Source organism: Callithrix jacchus, chromosome 15 (assembly GCF_049354715.1).
Source record: "Callithrix jacchus isolate 240 chromosome 15, calJac240_pri, whole genome shotgun sequence".
In the NCBI taxonomy this organism is placed as follows: Eukaryota; Metazoa; Chordata; class Mammalia; order Primates; family Cebidae; genus Callithrix; species Callithrix jacchus.
This window is the reverse complement of record NC_133516.1, coordinates 38,347,945-38,373,408: the sequence shown is the minus strand read 5'-3', so window position 1 is coordinate 38,373,408 and position 25,464 is coordinate 38,347,945. Positions and strand designations below refer to the sequence as shown.

Genomic DNA, 25,464 nt, shown 5'->3' with positions numbered 1-25,464 from the left:
CACATATTGTTGGACTGCATCCTCAGTTTCTGATTCAATAGGTAGAAACATGGGGTGGGGGATGCTGAGAGTGTACATTCAAACAAATTTCCAGGTGATGCTGTCGCTGCTGGTTGGGGAACCCCCCTGCCCCCACTTTGAGAACCGCTGGCATAAACATTAGGTATTATTTTTGCTAATTCTTTTTATGAGTTAGGTGAGCACTTACTAAGTGTCAGCCATGTGCCAGGCCTCAGGATGGGTATTACAAATACAGGAGGAGTAAGTTAGACATGGAGCAAAAAGCCTTGTGAAGGAAATGGGAAAGTACATAGAAGGAAATTCTTAAGTAAAGTCATTTAAAATTGTGACACATGCTATGAGGAAAACCAACTTGGAGCTGAGATGAAGAATACCAGGGACAGGTGGGAGGCAGGCAGCTCCCTTATCTAAAGGGACTCAGAAGGGCCTTTGGGAGGTGATGACATTTATGCCAAGACCTGACAGTTGAGAAGATGCCTGCTATTTGAAGAGTTTCAAAGGAGGGGGTTGGAAACAAGGCATGGTAAGAAAGAACAGATTCTGTAAGGGCCAGGGTTACATGGGGTGTAGTTGAGTAGGGGCTTGACAATACAGGGCCCTCGTTAGCTGCAGGAAGGAGTTGGAGTTTTATTTGCAAGGCAATAGAAATATACTGCTTCTTTCGAAATTATATTTTGATTTTGGAAGTCAATGCTTATAGGTGTAAAAATTCCTTAGTCTGCTCTGTTGCAGGGTTTTGGCTTCCTCTGCCCATACAAATGGTGACTTACCCTCAGAGTTATTGCTAAGTGGAAGAGCATGTGCTAGAGCCTATGGCAGGAGGGATGCTGTGCGCACGCGCGCACACACACACACACCACCACCACCACCACTCCAAACTGTGAGGTCCACAAAAAAGTAAAAAGAAGAATGTGCAGCCAGGTGTGGTTGCTCACGCCTGTAATCCCCACACTTCTGGAGGCCGAGGAAGGCGGATTGCTTGAGGTCAAGAGTTTGAGACCAACATGGTAAAACCCTGTCTCTGCTAAAAATACAAACATTAACTAGGTATGATAGTGCACACCCATAGCCTAGCTACTTAGGAGGCTGAGGCAGGAGAATTGCTTGAACCCAGGAGGCAGAGGTTGCAGTGAACCAAGATCACACCACAACACCACAGCCTGGGCAACAGAGTGAGACTCCGTATCAAACAAACAAACAAAAAGAGTAATAAGAAGAAGAATGTGTAACACATCAAGACATAGACAGCAAGCTTGGTGATTTGTCTCCTTTTTTGTTCATATTTGGAAGCTGGAGCTGCTTTTGTTGGAATAGAGAAGTTGTATTGGGGAGAAAGTGCGCTTCCCATGCTTACCTTTGCCTTTTAAAAGGTCAGCTCTGTTGCCAAACATTGTAAGTTAAACCTTAGCAGGGACGACTGTGAACACGGCCTGTGTCATACATTGAAATGGGAATGTGGATTATTAACTGTCATGCTTTTCTTTGTCTCTAAATTGAAGGAGAAGATGCCACAGGCCAACTGACTCTGTCCACACCTTGGTGGTCTGGGGTGTTGAGTTCACATGACCGTCCTGTTCAGAAATGTGTTCCCCCCAGACATTCTCTTTCTTTGCTGAAGAGTGGAGTGAGTTATGCTTTATTAGACTCATCCAGATGAGAACATGTTCATGATTGTTTCTACAGCATTAGGAATTCCTACTTTTTTTGGTTGGGTCTGCTAGAGTTGTAAAAGAAAGCTTTCTGGACATTAAATTTGTAGCAAAGAGGGATGATAGAATGAGGTTGGCAAGAGAAGAAACAATTTCAATATAATAAAAATAGGATTGTTCAAAGCTGAGATGAGAGCATCTGAATACTTGGTATTCAGATGAAATTTAGTTTGGAAGTCACATCAACGAATATTATATTTCTTCAGAACCTCTGCTGTATTTTCGATCAGGGTGCATCTTGATTTCGCTTTACTTGTACAGCAATCAGAAAAGCCATAGATGGTTTCAACTTGTGTGTGTGTGTGTTTATTTTATTTTATTTTTACCTACAGGTACTCCAGCCATTAAAATATGATCTGTATCCATTTTGGAACTTTAAAGAAATGATTTTGGATAAGGGCAAAATGTTGTGCCACCTATTCCACATAGTTCCTTTCTTGTCAGTGCTCACTTACACTGGCACTTAATTTGTTGCTGTACATGAGAACATTTCTCCATCACCTCTGAAAATGTCTCATAGGCAAGGCTTTTAGAACCTGAATTTTTAAACACGAAACAGGATTATGGATTAATCTCAGGCAAGAAAGTCCCCGAGGGCTATGTAACCTAACAAGTAAGCCTCTGCTCTTGGCAAGTCCCTTCCTGGGCTGCCCTCCGTTCCTGCTGTTGACCTAGTGGACGAAAGAGTGGATGTGTGTGTGAGTCTAGGCATGACTTCTCTAAAGATCAACATTTGTACACACTGGAGTCACCTTTTATACATAGTGCTACTGACATTAACCAGAGGAGTGGGCCTGACAGCCCTGGCCTCCACGCCAGGGAGAAAGTGGCCCAGCTGTGCGCACACAGTTATCTGAAAGGATTCAGCAGAAAATCACACAGCCTAATTGTTCTTAGTCCAAAAGGAACTATTGCCCAGAAGAGGCGGCTTTAAGGTTTCTGAGTGTGATCCATCAAAATGGGGTATTCATTTCAATATATATGTAATAAACATTGAGGCTGTTTCTCCTCTTGAACTCTGGGTATCATGATTTTATTATCGCTATATATTCTTGAAGAAGTGAGAGGAAAAATAAGAAGAAATATTTTTAAACAAAGCAATTTAAATATTTCAGAAGCTGTACAAGAAAGAAGTCCACGGTGAAGCAATCAGATCCTTGAGTGAATATTTGGCATTCAAAAAGCAAGGAATCCAATGTTTTCACTTTTATTTGTCCTGAGACCATTTGATACAGAGTTACATTTGATGCAGGATTATGTTTAATCACTTTGTAGGAGACTAGACTATACCCTGATATTGGTAATGAAAATGGTGAATTTTTTTTTAATCAGAGAAGAGCTACTAAGGAAAAATCATTTATTCTGAAATACAGTTTAAAGGCAAACACTGTAGAAAATGTGTCCGTTGAGGAAAACATAGATGTCTATTTCCAAAGCATGATATAGGTATTTGGTGAAGCTTGGAGTTTAATATGTGACTATAAATGGTACAATCTGGCCGATAACTTTTCATCCCAGTTGTGAAACTGTCACATGTTAAACTGTGAGTATGTTTTGTTTCTACCCAGATGAATAGTGAATGTTTCTATAAATCAGGACAATTCAGAAGAACAAAAAGTTGCTGATTTTAAGCATGAAAATTATGCACAGCAGGATGTGTACTTTGGTTGTTTTTATAGGAGTGGGATGAATTTGACCTTTGCCATCCACCCACTCTCCGTCAGCCTCCCTTGGGACCAATACATGGTCCCTGGAAGGGGCTAGGGGATCATCTCTGGTGTGGAGCCAGATGAGGGGCACAGTAACTACTGGTCCTAGGAGCCCAGTGTCAAAACCCCACTCTAATTAGTTCAGCTGGACAGCCAAAAAGCAAAGTCTCCTTCCCTGCAGTGCAAGGAGGATGCTGAACAGCATGCTGATGACTGGAAGAGAGGCAAGGTTTAGCAGATCTGCTGTTGTGATTGTGTGAATACTTATTCTATTTGGAGATGGAAGGAAAGCAGAGAAACCCTCTATTTAGCTTTGAAATGCAGCTAGGTCCTGTCGGTCAGCCTTGCTCATGTGGTGCCTCTCATACTTCTCACCAGTCACTTTGTACGTGGGGAGAACTGACTGTTTGGGTGGGCGTCTTTGTTCTGAGTCTTCTTTGTATGAAGTGATTTTTCCCAAGGTTAACCAATTAAGAATTTTTTCCATGTCACAGTAATCGCTGAGAGGAGGGAGCCAAGTCACTGTGGGGGATGCTGTGCCTTAGGGACGCATTTGGGAGGATTTCCTTCTCCTGAAGCAATAGGGTCAACATAAAGCCCCTATAAAATGTTCTAAATAAAGGAGAAATTGAAGCGGAAGACTTCATTCTGGCACTTTATGTCTGGTTTTTGCTTTCCTCCCACTGAGGAGCTAACCAAGCCAGCAGTCTGGAGGATGTATTTAGTTGGAGGATAATGAAGCTTTACTGTGATTTTTTTACTTACCTGGATTATAATTATAAGGAAACCAGTACTTGTGGGTGGTATCTGGGTTAGCATAAGATGTACCAGTACATATTGCTGAATATGACACTTAAAAATGTGTGTGTCTATGTTTGTATCTGATGGTTTGTTTTATAAAAAGTGATCACAATTACAGTATTTTTATCACATGACTCTTAAGAAAGTCAATTTCATATCCTGATTCAGTTGGTGTCAAGTCATTGATTCAGATGTTGCTTTACCTGGTATGTAGTCATCCTTGGGACTAGAAGGAATTACATCTTGAAAATTATCCGCTGAAGTCTTCATAGGTGTCATGTTTTGTGGAAGGATTCTTTCTTCAGAGTATGGGAATGGCCTCATCGACCTTATGGATGGTGACTGTGGATGTGACGGGGTATCACTCACATGATTAAATGTGTTATTTAGCACAGTTGACTTTTAAAAAGGGACATTATCCTTGGTGGGCCTGACTTGGTTAATCCTTAAGGCAAGCCCTTAAATCAGACTGGGCTTTTTACTGACGAAGGAGAGTCAAAGCATGAGATGGATTTGATATGAGGGAGATTCTCCATTTGCTGGCTTTAAAGATTTGAGGGGACTGTGTGGCAAAGAATGTAGGTGGCCTCTATGAGCTGGACGTGACAGGGTGACCTCAGACCCACAGCTGCAAGGAATTCAATCATCTTTCAACTCCATGAGCTTGGAAGAGGACCCTGAGCTCCAGATGTGAAAGCAGCCTGACAATATTTTGATATCAACCTTATGAGACTTTGAGTGGGGAACCCAGTCACACCTTGCCTAGACTTCTGACCTGTAGAACTATGAGCAGCCAAGTTTTCAATAATTTATTGTACAATAATGGAAAATTGAAATAGAATGCAAAAGTCAACTAAGGCATTTTGAAACAGTGCCAGGATCAAAACATATAATGACCATTCTGTGTGAAACAAAAGGGGCCCAAGATCCATCACTAATTTCTGTTCTTCCATGCATTTCTGGGTACTATGTGATAGAAAATGAGCCAGGGATTTTCTTGCTCTTGAGGATCTTGTGATCCAGGGTTTCCTCCCAGACCCTCTCTGTAGAGTCTCCTCTAATAGTTCTTCCATTGTAGTTGTATTCAACAGTCAGTCTCACATCCTGGTAAAAAGTAAACCACCTGAAAATCCTTTACCCTTTCTGAACTTGCTTCTTTGGGAATATGTGAGAATCAAATAGGATATTGGAAACTATATTATCTAAATCACCAGTAATGATTACCTTTCTATAGTATGGCTTCTTCTCTTCCTTTCTCCCTCCCAACCTCCCTCCCAAAATTATCTGTTGATCATCTACTGTGTGTTTGAGAAGCGAGTGTGCCAGGTGGAGGATGCAAGGAAGCATTGGACTCCATGTGCTTAAAAGAACAAGGTGACATACAGGGAAGCCACTCCCTATTGCTCAAGGTAGCCTTATGATGCAAGAATCCTGAGGTATCAGGGTTGGAGTCAGGCTTGATTTGAGCTGATTGAAATTTGTCATCATCAATAGGTATCTCCTCCAGAGCCAAGTCAGTAGGAGAACTGAAAGTAAAGGAAACCCATTTCCTTCTCCTTCCTTGGAATTGCCCCAGCACTGATCCTTGTATTATAAGAGAGTGGGTCTGTTCGAGAACACCACCCTGATTTGTTGAATGGTAATGAACAGACTCTGCTAATGGAGGTGGCCAGCCAAATAGCCTGGACAAATGGTTTGGATTTTCTAGGGCCTCACAGCTTATTTTGAGTGTGGCAGAAACCAAATGATAATAACAAAATCAGATGATGATGCTAAACAAGCACCAAACAAAACAAGCAAGAAAATGAATGCAGTGGACTTCCAAAACCCATGGGAACTTTATTGAGGAACAAGGTGAAATGAGTTTACTTATTGCAGGGAAAGTTGGAGGTGGCAGGAATTACTATTGACAGCTCTCTAGTCACTAACACGTGGGCTGTCGCTGGTGAACCTGGATTATAACCAGTATAAGCTAAGAAGTACCCCTGCCTTGAAGAATAGCCCGTCTTAAGGTCATTTTGGCTAAAGGTAGCTGCCGTTGTAACTGCCGCCAGAGGGCCCCTTCTTGTTCTGGAGGCCTGCTTCATACCTCTCCTTTAGAGGCTATGGTTTACCTGCAACTGCTTTTTCCATGGGATCAGAAATATTTTCTAGGCGGATCTTTCTTAATTGAAATTGGTCGAATTACTCTTTTGGTAAACATTTGTAATGCATATTTGTATCAATAAGTACAAATAAATATATAATAGAATATGTGAAATCCCTAAACTTAGAAACAAACCCATCATGAATATTTTGATACATTTTCCTCTAGTCTTTTTTCCTACAAATATACAGAAAGCCCAACACACAATCTGGATTGTATCGTATCTACTATTTACCACCTGCTTTCCTCACTTAAGATTTCATGAGCAGCTTTCCTTTACGTTAAATCTTCCTGCTTAGTGTGTGATATCTGACCAACATCTCAACAATTCGGTGGCCATAATTTATTATTTGATTTCTTTGTAACACTTTTAAGCATACATATCCACACTTCCCTTGTAACACTTTGAAACACACACACTCTCACATAGTTTTTGTAACTATTTTTTTTCAAAGACGTGTATACATATATGTATGTTTGTATATGTATATATGTAAACATATAGATCCATACACATACACAATTTTATTCTGAATTTTATAAATAACATTGTGATGAATATGTGTATTATGTCCTTAGAGTAAATTCCTCTGGGAAACTCCCTTATTATATATCCTTAGAATAAATCCAGAAAGTGGAATCTCTGGATTAAATAGTAATCCATTAGTTATACTCAATTTAAAAGAATTGAAGTTTGTTTCCTATGACCGAAAAAGGTAAACGTTCCACAAAGACTGAAATAATTTATGACCATCACCACTGGACAACAAAGCTGTGAAAAATGGGATGTTCTGATGCTGCTCTTTCTAATTCAGTAGCCAACAGACACGTGACTATTTACATTTAAATTTTAATTAATATTAAATTAAGAATTCAGTTCCTGGTTTACACCAAACACATTGGAAGTGCCACATTTAGTTCGTGGTATAAATATTGGGAGCAGAACAAGTTACAACATTGCCAGCATTGCAGGAAGTTCTGTTGGACAATGCTTCTCTATTTTCTTCTCCAGTTCCTTCATCTTTATGTTTGGAATTTAGCCTAAGTAAGATTAAAATATGAACAATGCGTATTTTGTGTATGATTAATTTGGTTTGTTATAAAGTAGGTTTCATGGTGAAAATTTTACCTTTCCATTGAAGATGAAAAATGTGATGCATTTTTTTTTGAAAAAAAAAAAAAAGAAAATCTAACACTTGGTTTGCTTATGTATTTTCTTTTAGGCTGAAAACTAAGTAGTAATGTTTAAACCAGTGCTCACTGTTGATGACATGCTTACCATGTGCCAAGCATGTTGCTGCTGTGGTGCTCGTATTCCTCACAAGGTCTCTGGAGGGTGCAGTTATTATTCACATTTTACAGAAAAGGAAACGGAGATACATAGCAGTCAAGCTCCTTTCCTAAAATCACACCGTCAGCATGTAGCTGGGGCCTGACAGAGACCCAAGCTTTCTGACTTCAGTGTCACATCCTTTACTGTCCCTATACTGCTGTTCAAGAATGTCCCAGGCTGTTAGGGAAAAGGCCATCTCTTTGCCACACTGCAGAACTGTGACACATGTAAAATAAAGCTTCCCAGTTGTTTGAGATGTACCTACACCAAATACCCAGAAGCATACCCCCCAGCCTTGTTCTCAAGGAGCTTCCACTGAGTCCAATCCCGTCTGGAATGAAGAGTGCTCAAGGGCATTTTGAAGAAAGTGTCATTCATTTGTACTCTGACAATTTCTCATTTAACAGACTCTGTTAAGTCAGGTGTATGTATTTTTGCACATTTCTTCTCTCTCCATCTTTTATTACGGTATGAAGTTTTGTTAATAAGCCTGGGAAGAGAAGAGGAAAGGGAAAATGTGAAATTAGTCAAAATCAAAGAGTTTGAGCCCAAACAAATGTGCTTGATGTGGATACTTGTTTGTAGGAGAAGGATCAGAGGTGACCAAGCAAAGCTCCTTGATGCTTGAACTTCAATGAAGAGAAAACAAATCACAGTCTTAAGGATGGCCAGGTCCAGGCCGAAAGCAGTCTGGGGATTTTCAGTTTCAACCTTTTCCAAAAGGTGTCACTCTAAGGCAGCAGTGGGGAGGTGGGAGGGAGGAAGAAAGAGATAGAAATGTCAGATAAGGGTAATTGGAAAAATAAGATTAGTAGTCCTTGTTTTAACAGATCCTTCAGCCCCCAGCATCACTGTGGGAGAAGTTGCTGCTGCTGAGGAGGGGGTTTAAGCGTTTATCTTCACCTTCTGATCTCAGGGTGACCTTCTATGCCCAGAGTTGAGCTGGGCCAAGTCCAGCTATTCCCACAGGACCAATTCGCATTCCGGATTTGCTGCAACCTGGGATATGGGGATTTCATTGGCTCTGTGTTCTGGTGCAAACTGAAAACTGCCATCCTCTTGCACTCAGGATGGAATGAAGACAGGAAACCAGGATGGATGGTGGAGCCTAACATAGAAGAGCCCATCTGTTTTTAAAATATGGCTTTAAAAATTCCAAATCATTAACACAAAATACACACCAACTCCATGCTGACATATAATTTAAGGGGAAAAAAATAGCTTTATCAAAATATTTGAGGATCAGCTCTTGCCAAACAACCCTCTTGAAAAGCCCAGGAAGCTGCCACGTGTCAGGAAGAGACACATGGAACCCAGAGTGGGGTCCTGGCAGATAACTGAGAGAGAGACTGGTTTTCAAATATTTAGTTAAACAACACAAATGTATGTGTAAGTTTAAGTCGACACATGTTAATGATTTAAGGTCTTAAACGGGTTTTTTATTTTATTGTTTTAAGGCTCCGCTGTTCACTTTAAAAGACCCGACGATTTCTCCAGAGCCATGCGTAAACACTGGACTCTTTAGAAAGTCGGGTGATGACTTCATTATTTTGAAAGTGAACAGTTACGAATTATTCAAATACAATTGAATATTTCCTGGTAACAACTATTTGAAAAGAGAGTTGTAATGATCTGCAACGTGGAATGACTAGTACAATCAGAAATGATTGTACAAACACAATTATTCAGGTTTTTTTTTTTTGTAATTGATGAGGCCAAATCAACATCTAGCTTGAATAAACATTTAATTATTATGTTCTAGATATATAACACCAAGCCAATGTATTTTTAAAATGTAATCTTAGATACCGAATCAGAATTCCAGTCTTGCCACATTTGGGGATCTTTTAGGAAATTATTTTAAGGAAAACATCTGGAGTATTCTAGAAGACTTTAGAGGTGGCTGTGAATCCTGTTTTCACTGAAAATGACATTTTAGCAATTAAACACCTTTTCTAAAAGTTTTTTTCCCCAGGAAATATTATTGTCTGGTGAATTATTAATAGATGTACTTCTAAAAGAAGCACATGCTGTGTTAAATAGAGACAAATGGATTGCTTTCCTGCTGGACTGTCAAAAGCTTTTATTGTCTCTTAATTACTGTGATTCTCCAACCAGCATTTTTCTTAAGAATGGGACCACAGGACTTCCTCGAGCTGGGGCTACCACCGGCACTTCCCCAGGCTACTCAACTTGCTTGCCTTAGGGAGGCCAGCCACAATGCCAAATGCAGGATGGGCTGCTGTTTTATTCTTTTGTACCACCCAGTACTTTTCTTTACAATCACAGTTGTGATTAAGTAATTTGTTGATTTCTAACTTCCCTGTGGAAACCCTTCTGACAAACCTGTGGCCAGTGTCCAGCAGAGTGCCTGGCATATGGGACATACTCAGCGACGTGGTGGAATGAAGGAAAGAAGGAGTGTGTGTCTCCCAGGTCCCAGGACATAACATATGGAATGCAGAGCAGGACTAAAAGCCATATGCTTCTACACCCGGGCAGAACCTAGGACATCTTTATTGTGTCTCTGTGAAACTCACAGGTTTCTGCGTTCTCCAGGCAGCTGCTGGGGTGGCAATGAGCATAGGGCCTCCATCCTTTTAGAAGCCAAGTAACTGAGCCCCCTCAACCCCATAGCAAAGAGAAGGTGCTTGAAGTAAACAGAGAGCAAGAACTTGAAGGGCGTTTGTTAAGGATGGTGAAGGGACCACTGATTTATGGGGTAGGAAAGTATCAAGTTTGGACTTACACTTCATTTATCATTGAACTAAGTGGGTCAAAGGAGGGTGTTTCAGAATCACGTCTTTGTGCTCCCCTTCCTCCCATTGCACAGGTATTTATTGAGTGTGGATACTGGTGCTGTGTCAGGTGCTGAAGGGGCTTCCAAAGAAGTTGGAGACATGGTCTCTGCCCTCCAGGGATTACAGTCTAGTTGTATTATAGCAACTAAGCATACACAATGTGCAGAATGGGTGCAGGCAATGAAAACTGAAGGTACTCGGGTTGGGCGAAAGCAGCATGGCTAGGAATGGGGTCCCCTTCCAGGGTATTAGGCAGGGTACTTTCCACGCATTATTTCGCTTTATGCTCATGTCAGTCCTGTGTGGCTGCTTCTGCCTCCTCTCTACTTTATGGGGGAGGATCTGCAGGCTTAGAGAGATCAGTAACTCCTAGGGTTCTCAGCCTTGGCTGCACTTTGGAATCACCCGGATCTTTAATAAAACACATATGCCTGGCTCCCACCCTCAAATATTTTTATTTAATTAGGAGCAGTGTGACCAGGGCATCAACATTTTTCAAAGCTTCCCAAGGGATTCTAATGTGTAGCAAAGTTTAGGAAATATTGGGTTAAGATTGGCCTAAGGTCAAAGATCTTATAGGTGGAACCAGAAATTGACCCAGATCTGACTGCTTCTAGAGCTCCTGCTTTTGATCACTGCAAGCTGTGAAGGAGGTCAGGTATAGACAGGGCCTTAAAGAATGGGCAGTTTTTGTAAGCAGAGGAGTGATCATAGGGCAGTCCTGGGGTATATGTGCATGTGTATGTGTGGTTGAGTGTTGATGAATGCAGCAACACACAGACATAGATGGTTGGATACTTACTAGGCACTGTATTAATAAGAGCTGACACTTCTGTGGCACTACTGAGTACTAGGCATTGTTTTGAGAGCATTGCTCATGTGAATCCATTTAATCCTCATAAAAACCTTGGTATGTTATTAACTCCATTTCACAAGAGGTACTTGAGGCTCAGAATTTTGTAATTGTTTAGCTTCCACTTACATGTGAGAACCTGTGATACTTGACTTTCTCCTCTGAGTTAGTTCATATAGGATAATGGCCTCCAGTTACATCCATGTTGCTTGAAAGGACATAATTTCCTTCTTTTTTATAAAGTGGGGGAGGGAAGAAAAGGGATGAAGTTTGAAGTACCTATGGGTTATAATGTTCAATATTTGGGTGATGGGTACACGTAGAAGCCCAATTCCCACATGCAACATACCTGTGTAACAAACATGCATATGTAGCCCCTGAATCTAAAATTTTTTGAAGAGTCTATTATTATATTGTCCCCAAATAATCCTTATTCTGGGCATTTTAATATAATTTGAGTAAAAATTACTATAACCTAATTCTTACATAGCAATGGTAATACTATATGTTTAAAGCAAATTTTGCTCCAAGTTTAAGTTGAGAAACCTAGAAAATTTTGTCTAGGTTCTTTTGTGAAGATAAACATTCCAGTTAATTTCTATAATTTTGTGAATATTATTTATTATATATAAATATTATTTTATTTTTCTTACATGAAATCAGTTTTTCTACCTGGGAAAAAAAGTTATAATTCACTTAGAGTTACACAGCTAGTAAGTGGCAGTCTAGCTCCTGAATTATGTTTCTAAGCCACCATGCTGCTCTGCCTCTTGTGTTAAGAATATACTAAGTGTTTTCATATTTGACAGGCTCAGCGCTAACAGCTCTACAATGATTGCTTCATATAATACTAGAAGTACTATTGTTATAGATGATCAGGCAAAGTCACATTCTCACTTAGGGGTAGGGGTAGAGACAGAGGCTAGGGATACATGTGTGCATATGCACACACATGTGAAAGCACACACATACATGTATGTATGCATACATAATTATGTTCAACCTTATTATACATGTGGGAAGGGAAGGGACCTGAGCTTGGGGTATCAATAGTAATGATAGAAGGGAATGATGGATCCAAGAAATATTTCCGAAATAGAACTCTAGGACTTGGTGATAAATGGAAAATTAAAGAGAGAGGAGAAGATAAACATGGCTCTGAGGTCTTAAACATGAATAACTGAGAAAAGTCAGGACCTTGGACCAAAATGGTGGATGTGTTAGGGAGTGTCAAATTGGGAGGGTGAGGACAGGTGATAGGGGTTTGGTTTGGGCGGGTGTACCTGGATCCAGAGTTGACTTTTGGTCATCCTCAATTGAAAGTGATATTAAGACATCCAGAAAGAAATGATCAACAGGTGGTTAGGTACATGTGAGAGAGGACAAGTCAGGAAAAAGGAGATAAAGTTTGGAGAGGTATCTACATAGAGGTGAGAACTATAGAGACAGACCTCAATGCATCTCCTGTATTTCTATGTGGAGGGTGGAAGTGCCTCTAGAATGGAGTCACAAGGAGAAAGACCCAGTTATGGTCTGCAGGAAGATGAGTAATTTGCAAAATAAACAGGGGAATATATTCCTAAGTGTCTTAGTCCATGTAGGCTGCTCTAAAAAAATACCACAGAGTAGGTGGCTTATAAACAACAGAAATGTACTTCTCACATTCTGGAGACTGGGACTTCTTAGACCAAGGTGCCAGCATGATTGGATTCTGGTGAGGTTCCTCTTCTGGGTTGCAAACTGCTGACTCCTTGCTCTGTCCTTACATGGTGAAAGGGGACATACAAACTCCCTTGGGCTTCTTTCATAAGGGCACTAATCCCATATAGAAGGGCTCTGTCCCCATGACCTAATCACTTCCCAAAGTTCTCAATCCTTAATGCCATCATTTTGGGGGTTAGGATTTCAGCATATGAATTATGGGGCTACATAAACATTCAGACCATAACACTAAGGAAAGCATCAGTTTCAGGAAGATTAGGAGTGGACAGAGCACTGCTCACATTAAAACTCTATTTCCAAAAGACAATTTAATTTCAAAAGAAAGGTGTTCATCATATATCAATTATATACAAAATTTTGTATTTATATGTATATATTGATATGTAGCATCTCAATTATATATACACAAATATAGAGAGAAATCAAAATGTTTATAATGTTTATCTTTAGGTGGTAGAATTCGGGAGGATCTTAACTAAAAAGGATGTTATTATTTAATCTTAAGAAGAAAGCTAAAACATTTTCATACCTGTATCTTTCATATTCTTTTTTACAATAAGTATACTTTATTCTTGTTTTTTCTTTGAGACAGGGTCTCATTCTGTCACCTAGGCTGGAGTGCAGTGGCATAATCACCGCTCACCGGAGCCTCAACCTCCCAGTCTCAGGTGATCCCCTTTTCTCAGCCCCCGCAAAGTAGCTAGGACTATAGGTGTCTGTCACCATGCCTGTCTCAAATATTTTTTTATTTTTTGTAGGGATAGAGTTTTGCCATGTTGCCTAGCCTGATCTTGAAATCCTGGGCTCACCATTTATGATCAAGCGATCCACTGGCCCTGGCCTACAAAATTGTTGGGATTATAGGTGTGAGCCACTGTGCCTGGCCACACTTTATTCTTACTATCAGAAAAAAAATAATTTATTGATATCAGAAGAAGAGATGCCTTATGGGCTATATCATCTCACTTAATGTGCCCACAATCATCTGATAGGCAAGCAGTAGGGTTCCCTATTTACCTGTTGAGGTAAATATGGATGAGGAGATGGAAACTGAGAAAGATGAAGGAAGTCATCTCACTCACATCATAAGCAATGCCATGGTTCTAATCTGGTGATTAAGATACAAACTACTTATATGCATTCAATCAGTTAAAATGTTATTTCAAAGAAGGGAAAGAGATTTGGGTACGTGTTTAGCTGTGCAAGCCACACATTAAGAAAAGACATTTGGCAAGAAGGGAGTTACTTGTGGCCTGCAAGAGTAGAAATACTTTCAGACAGCAGGAATAACAAGCACTTTCCTCTTGATGAGAGATGACTGTGGTGGGGAGATGGAGGCAGGCATAGGGCACTTGTTAAGAATCAGACAGTTCGCCATTGAAAACAGGACAGATGACACTGGGAGTAACCACCCCCAATCTCAGTGGCATAGCACAACAAAGGTTTATATTTTGCCTGTGTGATGTGAGTCGGCCCTGGGCTTTACTGTGGTTACTCAGGCTCCGTCTGAAAATGATGTCGTCTGAAATTGCTTCCACAGTCACCATGGCAGGAAAAAGGTAACGTTGGAGTTGAGCTCTATCACTTAAATGTTTCTACCTGGAAATGACAGTGGATTTAATTGGCCAAAGCCACACCCAATTCAAAGGAAGAGGGGAAGTGTGATCCTACCATGTGCCTATAAGGAAGAGAACTAGGATATTGTAAAAGCACCCTAATGATCACTGCAGCAAAACCAACCTAGTGATCACCACAGCAGGGGAGATATTTTTTGCTTTCTAAGACTCTTGTTTTGGCAGCAAAGGAAACAATTTTCAGGACTCTACAATGTTAAACACAGGAAGAACTCATGGGCATCATCTAGGAAACTGAGATTCCAAGGGTACAGTGATTGTTTGCAAAAAGATGGAGAGAAACAGTGGTCATGCTAAGATTAGAAGGATGTATTCGGAGGCCAGTGCCCTACATGGTCCTGGTGTGCAATACTCACTGTCCAGGGCCACACAAATTAGGAAGAGTGAGGAGCTGAATGTGGAAACTTATTGTAAAACTCTTGTTTTCAAGGTGTTGAGAGGAGCAGTTCTGTCTCATCTGATACTAGGAGTTACTGATTTTGGAGGCCAGTGCATCTCCGTCAGTTACAACTCTGGATTCTGTCTCCCAGATGCCCAGGTTTCTCCATGTGCTTGTTGCTGAAATGACTGGAGCAGCCTGAAATCATTACACCAAAGGGTCATTTAAAGTTGGGTTAATGGAGAACTAGCTAGTGCTTGCCCTAAGCGGTCCGGTGGCAAGTGAACTAAGACTTGGAAACCCAGCTGAGTAATACTATGTCTATTGATTGCAGCTAGATCAGCTTCAACGAATGAGAGAGAGACTCAACAAATGAGAATCCCAGAGACCTCTCACTCCTCTGGAATCAATATTATGTTGGAATAAAGAATGATTACTGATAGAAAAGGAATCATGAGGACACAGGCCACCTCATATGGAGGATCAGGCAGACTATCTGAATTGGCATATGGAACGATCATAATTTTGATTTTTTGGGGGGACACTGCTATTGAGAGTATCAAAAAATAGAAAAAGGAAGGAAAACTAAAAACTGCTTTAACTTCATCACATATTGCTTTGGGCTTCTAGTCATATTTGTGATGTTCTGTGAACTTACATGAGACACTAAAAAGTTTATTAATACTTTAAAATTTTAAATTTGTAAAGTTAAAGAATAATGCGACTTATTCTACAGTTAAATAGGGGTGGTTTTGTCACTTTTGTAGGCTATTCTTTATATTCCTTGCTTTTTGAACTCTTTTTGGCTTTGGCTTTGATTTAAATTACATGATTATTAAGTTTCCTGTTCTTATCAGGGCAAAATGAAGGGTTGTCTGAATCTTAAAAGCATGTAATTTACCTTGGATGTGAACTAAAATGCTTATTCTGAATAAATTCCATGTAAAACTGCAGAAATTGTGTAGAAAGTCTTTATGAATTGGAACTTAACATGTCATTGACACATTTTGAAGGGTGTTCTGTTGACTTTAGTGATGGATGAGCCTATTCTGCCAAGTTCAGCTGGAAGGGGTATTTTAGAAAGCCAAACATCAGCTCTGGAATCTAGAAACTTCCTGGAATCATGATTTTGGATCAGCAGGGTGGATACAGCCTGCATATGTGCAAGGGATGGCATTTCACCAGCTTGCTCCACGGAAGTCTTTGGAACGGAACCATAAACACCAGCCTTTTTTGTTGTGTGTTGGTTTTTAAGAGTCCCCAATGGTTTGGGGAGGATAAGGCTTTGCCTCAGGGCTCCCTGGTCTTATTTTTGGGACCTGGCTGAAAACCCTGGATATTTGATAGTCTGGCTTATTTCTATGGTGTATTAGCACCCTATAAAAGTTACATGTCATTTATTTCAAGTTTAGAACCCTCTCAAACTTCAGGGGTAAACCAAACTTGAACCTTTCATGGGTGGAATTCTGTTTACCTTTGGCGAAACCTTGCTTCCTGAATGTGAGGCTGGGAGGTGAGGTGAGAGGGACTCCTGAGGCTCCCTGGACATGGAATAGCTTTTACCAAACGCAGCTTTGATACGTTAAAACATGACTGAATCTGAAACACGTAGATTAACTTGCTGTCAAAGTACTCTGGGGCCTACACACAAAAGTATATTGTGTTGGGTAAAATGCATTTTGAGTGTTGCCTTCCTTCAACGGTGAGGAAGTATCTGAGACTTTTGCCAAACACAGGTTGAACTTGGGTCAAGCCACTCAACCCCTACTTCTAATAAACACATTAAATAGTTTTTATAAAGGTTATTGGGCAATCCAATTGAACAAGGACCTTTGAGAAATTTGGACATGTCTTGTGTTTGAAACATTTTTTTAGGGTTTTTGTTTCGTTTTGTTTTAATTTTTTATTTCCTTAGGTTTTGGGGGAGCAGGTGATATTTGGTTCTATGAGTAAGTTCTTTAGTGGTGATTTGTGAGGTTTTGGTGCACCCATCACCCGAGCAATGCACACTGAACCCAGTTTGTAGTCCTATATCCCTCACCCTCTTCCCACCCTTTCCCCCCAAGTCCCCAAAGTCAATTATATCATTCTTAGGCCTTTGCATCCTCATAGTTTCAATGACAAAGAAACAAAGGGCTCCAAGACACAGAGGCCCAGTCCAAGGATCCCTATGATTCCTTTGTGTTTATTGTTGGAACACAGGCTAGCAAGGACATCCTTGCACTTGAATGGAAAAATAACACACAGAGCTCCATGTGCCTTTCAGATAGAGGAACTGATGAATGCACTGGAGAAGACCAGACAGGAGCTGGATGCCACCAAAGCGCGCCTCGCCTCCACACAGCAGTCCCTGGCTGAAAAAGAAGCGCACTTGGCCAACCTCCGCATTGAGAGGAGGAAACAGCTGGAGGAGATCCTGGAGATGAAGTGAGTACCCATTGTTGCTTTTGTAGCCTTTCTCTTCTAGCTCTTGAGGGTGGGAAAGGGGAAGGGCTAGAGAAGATCAAGAGAGAGCTCAGAGAAAGAAGAATTTAGTTAACACTTGCCTGGTCATTTCTGAAACTATGAATTTTATTTTTTATTTGTAACTTTTTACATACTTCTCTCATCTGTTATTGAAAAATATATAGATCCAGCACTAGATTTTGTGTGTCTGTGTTTTGTGGACAGTGCCGGGATTCCTAGATTTGTTGCAAAGGTCTGATTCAGCCAAGAGGCTGAGGCCTTATTCATCACAATGGTAATTTGAGCACAGCTCAGAGTTAAGTGGAAACTTTTCTGAGGGAGTATTTCCTAATTGTGACTATAACTTTGCTTATTATATTCTTTTCACTTGTGTACAATGCTTGGTTTGTGTTGGCTCTCAGAGAATCTCAAGGTTGACACCTCTTTGTTTATAAAGTGAAATTCTGATTTACTGGGCTTATAAAAATAGGTTAGAAATCCCATACCCCCACCACACCCCACCCGAGTGGGGGCTTGGGAAGCTAACATGGGGAGATTGGATTGCAACCAATTGCTTCCTTTGATTTAATCAATGACGTGCAGCGGAGTGCTGGGAAATGGTCGTTCCTGTGGTCCTGTGACGCACCCACCTACATTTCACTCTTATTTCATTCTCACAATGAAATAGTATCATAGGAAGAACATAGGAAAGAAAATTACCAAGAGATTTTGATAATAATCAATTGTAGTAGTTCTGTCTGTAAAGAACAAGTCAAGCAGCATCTCTATGTTTTTAAATGAAATAATCACTAAGTTATAATTTAAATATAACTTTCCTCCACAATAAGGGGAAACATACATAATTACGGCATCTTAAGCCTGTAACACAGACTTTGAAATTGGTGGCTAGGTATGGAAGTGACCTTATCATGACCCAGCAAGCCTTACACATGGTTAGCATTAAACTCAGAAGGCTTAGATCATGGAAAATATGGAATAAAATATTTCGAAGGATTTAATCATGAGGATAAAACATTTATTCCTCATCAACTACCTCAGTTTCTCCAAGACCAAAGAATAAGTAGGTTTTTTTTTTCACATATAAACTAGCATTTTTTTCTAATAAAAGGTGATATAATAAAAACAAGTATTAATATACTCAGTTCAGAGGTAAGGGAGCTGATACTCAGAGAGATGCAAGTAATTTGCTTAAGGCCATCTGGCCACAACAAAACCAAAGTTTTTTCCCTCAAGCTCCATTTCTGCTGCTTAATTTTCTCGAGGAATTTATGTGAATTCATCAAGACTGGAACTTTTGTCTGTTTGAGTACTACAGTCATCATGCTGATGAGAGCAGTGCTGGGCACATGGGAGGTGCTCAGTGATTGTTACCCACGGCAGTGTCTTGCATGTGATAGGTGCTCAGTGGTTTGCTGAGTGAGTGACTAGACTGAATGCTGGAGACTGAATTTTATGTAGTTAAAAAGAAAAGTATTTTAAGTATCTGTGGTGTTATCACCATCAATAATTTATTAACGGTGTTATCACCATCAATAATTTATTAACCCTATTAAAAGAAAACATGTTTATAAGCATAGCATACATACATAAAATCTTGATGTTTCCCAATATTTACTATTGCTTAAAGGATTAACTTATATAATTAGTTGTGGAGGATGTGTATGAATTTAATTGACACTCAGAAAAATTATAACTGTCAATATGCATGTAAACACTCAGCTAAGAAAGACCAAAAGTATAGTGTAATATTAAATCATTGAAGAAACAGCAATATTCAAAATGGAAAGTCCATTTATGAACGTATTCATGTTAGAATCTAAAGTTATGTCTTTTTATAATGTCTATATACAAAGTTCACAAAATGCTTTATTTGAGGTTTCCATCTTGCTGATATTGACCAACAAAACTTTATATACTAGAAAAAAGATGTAATGTTATGATTTATACAAGAATACAGAAAGATTTGGAATTACATATACTTCTACCTTCATTTTGGATTTGATTTGTGAATGGAGGTTAAAAATACTGAAATTCAACTTATGACTTAGTTTTGCCCTTGGAAAATTTAACATGATTTTTTTGCATCTTCTTTCACAATAAATGTAGTATAGAATAAAAAAATTAATAACAATAGCCAATACTAGTATTAGTGCATGAACAGTAGCGGTCTGTTGATTTCATTGACCTGTATTCTTTTCTGTTCACCTGTCCCTGCTCTGCCTCCCTGTGTGTTATATGTCAAGTCCAGACTAGTTTTTCTCCTTGTTTTCCAGCTGTTCTCCAGTAGTTAATTCTCCATCTCCTGAAGTGATTTATTATACCATTATAAAGAAATTTTAATTACTTCCTGTTTATAAAAGGAGCATAGATTTCCAACATTTTGAGAGACAAGTGTGCTGGTTTGTGAGTCATCAGACCTGGGTTGGAATCCTGTTGGTTCCACCTGGTGGCTGTGTGACTTGAGAGAAATGCCCGTAACCTCACTAACCTTCCAGTTTCCTCCTGCAATGACTTGCATGGGGGTGTTTATGAGGAGGGGTTCTCAGAAGAGGGCTTGGCACACAGAAAATGATATATGTATGCAAATGGCACTATCAGCCAATGAAAATATGTCCTTTGTTTAGTATACTTTGTGAAGAGTATCATTTATCTAAAATTTGGATTTATTTTTCTAAAACATATAAACTTTTTCCATGTGTATGTTTTCCAACTTAACTTCATGGTTTCAGATAGCACCTAACTAAGACCTCTTTTGGTGAATTGCCACATTATTGCTGAAGTGCTTAATCTGCTGCCACTGCAAAATAAATACAAAATTCCTGTGTTAATTCCTTTGGTGAAAGTTACAAAGCCTTGGTTCATTAAGCCCGATATGGACCCTATTCACTATTTAACTGCCCTGGAAGCCCAGTTTGTGGGCTTCTGCTCTGGGACTCTGGGAAGGCTTAGGTACAGGGCAAGTATATTGACTGCAATCTGCAACTAGAGGCACCAGCCTCTTGGGCTTTTCAAGTTCACCACTGATTTGATCAATCACAGTGTCGAAGCTGAGTTGACACACTGGTTACTTGACATTGAATTCATTTAAGTTCATGGGAACAGCCAGATGGGTATTATTGTTGGTGAATTATTATCATCTGTGCCAAGCATTGTTGGTTTTTTATTCAACGAGCACCCATCATCTTTAGACAGGCATCTTGAGGTCAGGTCTACCCAGTTTCCAAACCCTGGTGGGAAGGGAGAGGCCGTGTGGTATTAGAGGGAAGAGGGTTGGGGCCATGACTCAAGAGAAAGGAATTGTGATCTCATAAATCATTTCTGTTTCACTACATAACATTAAAGATCACTCTCTGGTTGCCTGAGTTTTCTCTTCAGTAAAATGGAGGTGATAATACCTGCTTGCTTACTCTATGGAACTCTTGTAGGGATACGTTTTTGTTTTTGTTTTTTTTAAGTAACAAACTAAAATTAATATAAACCAGTATATGTGAAAGTACTTTGAAACCTAAAAGGGGCTTTTGAAATGAGAGTTGGTGTCTGTTGAATTCATTGCAAACCCAATGGCACAGAATTTTAGAATTGGAAGGCAGCTGGGTCCAACCTCCCAGCCTGTACAAGCCAGTCTTCCATTTCACAGGATTACTCTTAAGGAATTCACCAGTCCTTGGTGAACACCATTCCCACTGGATGCCATGGGCTCATAAGGTAGTGGTTCATGCTCCATGGCTCTTATAGGTAGCTCATTTGTCCTTATGTTGAACTGAAATGTCTTTCCATTTGTCTTGGTTTTTGTTCCAGAACTATATAGAATTTACCTGAACACCCTCCAAAGATAGACATTTGTTTAGATATTTTTTAGGTGACATTGTTCATTTTAAGGGGAAAAAGGAGGCAGTATAGAGAAACAATATGAAAAAATAAAGTTACTCATGATCCTAACATGCAGAGAGAGAGACACTAATAGCGTTTTGGTATATGCCTTTGCAAATGCTCCTTATTTTGTAAAGAAAGTTGGACTGTATTTGCATATTTTACAAATCCCTCTTCTTTGTGAATGTGAATAGCCTTCCATCTTGCAAACATAGGATTGTATTATTTTTAATTACTCAATGTACTGTCATACAGGTTTATGTCATTATTATTGGGCATCTGTCTTAGTTCTAGTGTTTTGATAAGCATTCTGCTATTTAATTTTATTTTATTAACATATTTGTAAATACCTGTGGATTGTCAAGCTGTCGCAAGAAATAGTACAAAGAGGGTTCTCATAGCCTTCAACCATTTCCCTAATTGCATAACTAAAGTACAGTATCATGTGAAGAAATTTATATTGGTGTTATCTATCAGCCTTCTTCAAATTTCTCCTGTTTTACATATCTATTGTTATTATTCCAATTTCTCCAGTTTTATATGCATTCATTTGTGTGTATGTGTGTATTTAATTATATGCACTTCTATCCCACATGTAGATTTGTGGAACTACCACCACCCCATCAAGATGCAGAACTGTTTAATTGTCACAATGATCTCTGGTACTCTCTTTTTATAATTACATCCACTCTTAGGCTGTTTCATTTTTACCCAGAGTTTTGTTTTGTGTTGTATCATTTTGGGACATGTGCCACACTGACCTACTTTTTCTCCTGCCATTCTTCTTTGGCTTCTCTTGTTTTAAATGCAGACTGGATTTAGAGTGAGTAAATATTGCCTGATTCTTCCAATATAAATATTTCTCATGATGTGATTTTATTTTATTTACAGTGGAATTTTCCCATGTTGAATATTGGTAATCAATCACATGGTAGGCACTCAAAAAGTGTTTGAAAAATGAAAGGATGAATTAATTAAAATGTGTAAATATTCACTGATGATCTACTATATGCTAGGTACTGTTTGAGCTTGCATTTTAGTAAAATGAGTGAAGGAAATGAATGAACAAATAAATAAGCAAATAAATGAACAGACAGTTAGATAAAGTAGTCTCTTATGTAACCAAAGAGGTTTGGAATCCTGCTTAGGAAGTCATTTCCAAAGGAGGGACCCTCTTGGTTATTTGGGGCAAGGAGGGATATGAAAAGTGTGGTACACTTTCCTGTAATCTGGGAACACTTTTTGGAACTGAGGCCAGCTTGATTCAAAAGGAGAGCCTTGAATGTATAGTCATCCCTTGGTATCTGTGGGTGATTGGTTCTAGGACCTCCTTCAGATGCCAAAATCTGCAGATGCTGAAGTTCCTGATATAAAATGGCATAGTATTTGCATATAACCTATGCACATCCTCCTGTATATTTAAAATCATCTCCTCCTTACTTATACCTAATACAGTGTAGATGCTATGAAAAACAGTTGTTATACTTGTATTGCTTAGGAAATAATAGCAAGAGAAAAAACTCTGTACAAGTTCAGTGCAGATGCATTTTTTCCCCCAAAATATTTCTGATCTGTTGTTGGCTGAATCCACAAATATGGAACCTATGTATACAGAAGGCCAACTGTATTTCATGTAGGATTATTTCCCTCAACATTCCTGGCTTAGTTCATTTAGTGTTGCTATAAAGGAATATTGAAACAGTAATTTATTTTAATAAATTGTTTGGCTCATGGTTCTGCAGGCTGTACAAGAAGCCTGATGCCAGCATCTGCTTCTGGTGAGGGCCTCAGGCTCCCTCCACTCGTGGCAGAGGGAAAAGAAAGCTGTATGTGGAGAGATCTCATGGGGAGAGAAGAAGCAAGATGGAGATGAGGGAAGGAACCGTGCTCTTTTTAACAATCAGCTCTTTCCAGGAAACTAGCAGAGTGAGAAACCATTCACCCCCAAGGGAGGGCATTAATCTATTCAAGGAATTCACCCCACAATCCAAGTTCTCCCATTAGGCCCCACCTGGAATCAAATTTCAACAGGAATTTGGGAGGGGACAAATATTCAAACCACAGCCTTTTTTTTTTTTTTTTTTTTTTTGAGACAGAGTTTCGCTCTTGTTACCCAGGCTGGAGTGCAGTGGCATGATCTCGGCTCACCACAACCTCCGCCTCCTGGGTTCAGGCAATTCTCCTGCCTCAGCCTCCTGTGTAGCTGGGATTACAGGCACGCGCCACCGTGCCCAGATAATTTTTTGTATTTTTAGTAGCGACAGGGTTTCACCATGTTGACCAGGATGGTCTCAATCTCTTGACCTCGTGATCCACCCGCCTTGGCCTCCCAAAGTGCTGGGATTACAGGCATGAGCCACCACGCCTGGCCCAAGATTATTCTTTTACTTAAAATATATCCAAAACTTCTTGATAAAACATTTCATAATGATTCAATTTTGTTACATTTACTCCTATTTAAAATGAATTTTATTAAAAGAATATTAAGAACATTATTTTATGTTTGATTTTATTAATGCCAGTTAATAAGCTTACATTCCAGTAACCAAAGCCTAATTATTTAACTTATGGAAGGTGGAGTTGAAATCTGTGGCTTAAAGAAACTGCGGGCCATGAGATATAATACTTAAAACTCTGCACGCATTTGCTTGGATGATTTAAACTACCATAGTAGTTTAATAGGCAGACAGGCATCTTGATTGATATTTTTCACTTAGTGTAAAATGCTAAGTTGAATTAGGGTTTTGATATCTTCTTAATAGTCCCATATTTTGAAAGGTTTATTTTAGACTTTGTGGCAATTTCCTATGCTTATACAAAAATTTTAAGCAGACCTCTCTGTTTTTAACTCATCTGATGATATAGTACAATTAATCTTAATTTACTGGGTATTGTTGGGTTTTAGACATCTTCTCCAGATAGCCTCACAAGTCTTTATATACACTGGATTATTTTAGGACATTTACAATGAGGTAAGGCAGCAGCTAATTCGAGGGCATTATCCTGTTGGCCTCTTTGATCTAAGATCCTTTCTGAGAGAGCCACTCATTAGGTAAGTACCCTTCAAAGAAGAGCAAGGGTGCAGAAATGATAAAATCAATTTATTTTTTACTTCATGCCAACATGAAAAAAGACAAATCACATTTCTTTAGAAAGGAATCCTAAGTGCCTAGCAATTTGGACAGGATAAATGGAGTCTGGGAGAAGAGTTTTGAAGCCAATTGTTACTTAAAATGGATAAACTCAATAAACCAGAGGGTTGTGCTAGCTTACAGAGATATTATGGGGATTGACTGAAATTATACATTCATGAGAAAGTGATTTTTAGCCCACAAAAGGCTATACATATAGCCAATGGATGTGTTAGCTACATCCATTACAGTTAGCATACAGTAATCCTGGCCTCAATTTACAATTTGGCCTTCTACATTCAAGAATTTCCTTTTTATTTTTTTTTTTCCTACAACACTATTCTTTCTCTAACCAGTAGTTTGTTTAGAAAAACTTTGATGTGTCCAATTTAAAAAATATTAAATACTATAGTAATGTGTCCTAGGAAATATCCTGTTTGTCATCCGTTTCTGTTTACCACCTGCCCGTTTCTAACAGGTATTTAAATTGTCTAGAACACTGACGAAGCCTATTGCAGCTTTCTGAGTTCCCTGTAGTGATTCAGGACAGGTAGCAGAGAGGGAAGGAATAAATGTCACAAAAAATGGCTCATTCAAAATCGATTTTGGTTTTGGCTGCAGGCAGTGACATAAATGCACAGTTGCTCACTACTGCTGATTTCTGTTTCCTTCTTTTAACTCTGAAGTTGATGGCTTATAGTCTATAGCAAAAGCAAAGCTAAACAACAAAAATCTGTGCTGAGCATAAAACTTATAGTGGGTAAGTAAAACTTAACTATAAAGAAAATAACTTTAAAATAGAGGAATGTTCTAGTTAGCTTCAAATATAAGAATCAGAAAAGCCCACATTCCAGAAGCTCAAACAAGTAGCTTTATAATCACTAGGGTC

General features: G+C 39.3%; 1 protein-coding gene and 1 long non-coding RNA gene across 51 annotated transcripts in view; one reads left to right on the top strand and one right to left on the bottom strand.

Annotated features, from left to right (window-relative positions):
* The window catches only part of ERC2 (ELKS/RAB6-interacting/CAST family member 2), a 973,896-nt gene that overhangs the window by 573,297 nt on the left and 375,135 nt on the right, over window positions 1–25,464 (top strand). For all 50 annotated transcript variants that reach the window (XR_013527394.1, XR_013527393.1, XR_013527389.1 and 47 more), the window contains one exon: window positions 17,375–17,535. Coding sequence is in view for 29 of the 50 variants with exons in the window: in XM_035274352.3 (XP_035130243.1) it covers window positions 17,375–17,535 (161 nt within the window). In the remaining 21 variants the exon portion in view is untranslated. The remainder of the gene's footprint in view (window positions 1–17,374; window positions 17,536–25,464) is intronic.
* Window positions 6,966–25,464, bottom strand: part of LOC118147750 (uncharacterized) — a 40,006-nt gene continuing 21,507 nt past the window's right edge. The window contains exon 4 of the long non-coding RNA XR_004734287.3: window positions 6,966–8,209. This is a non-coding gene — a long non-coding RNA (uncharacterized LOC118147750). The remainder of the gene's footprint in view (window positions 8,210–25,464) is intronic.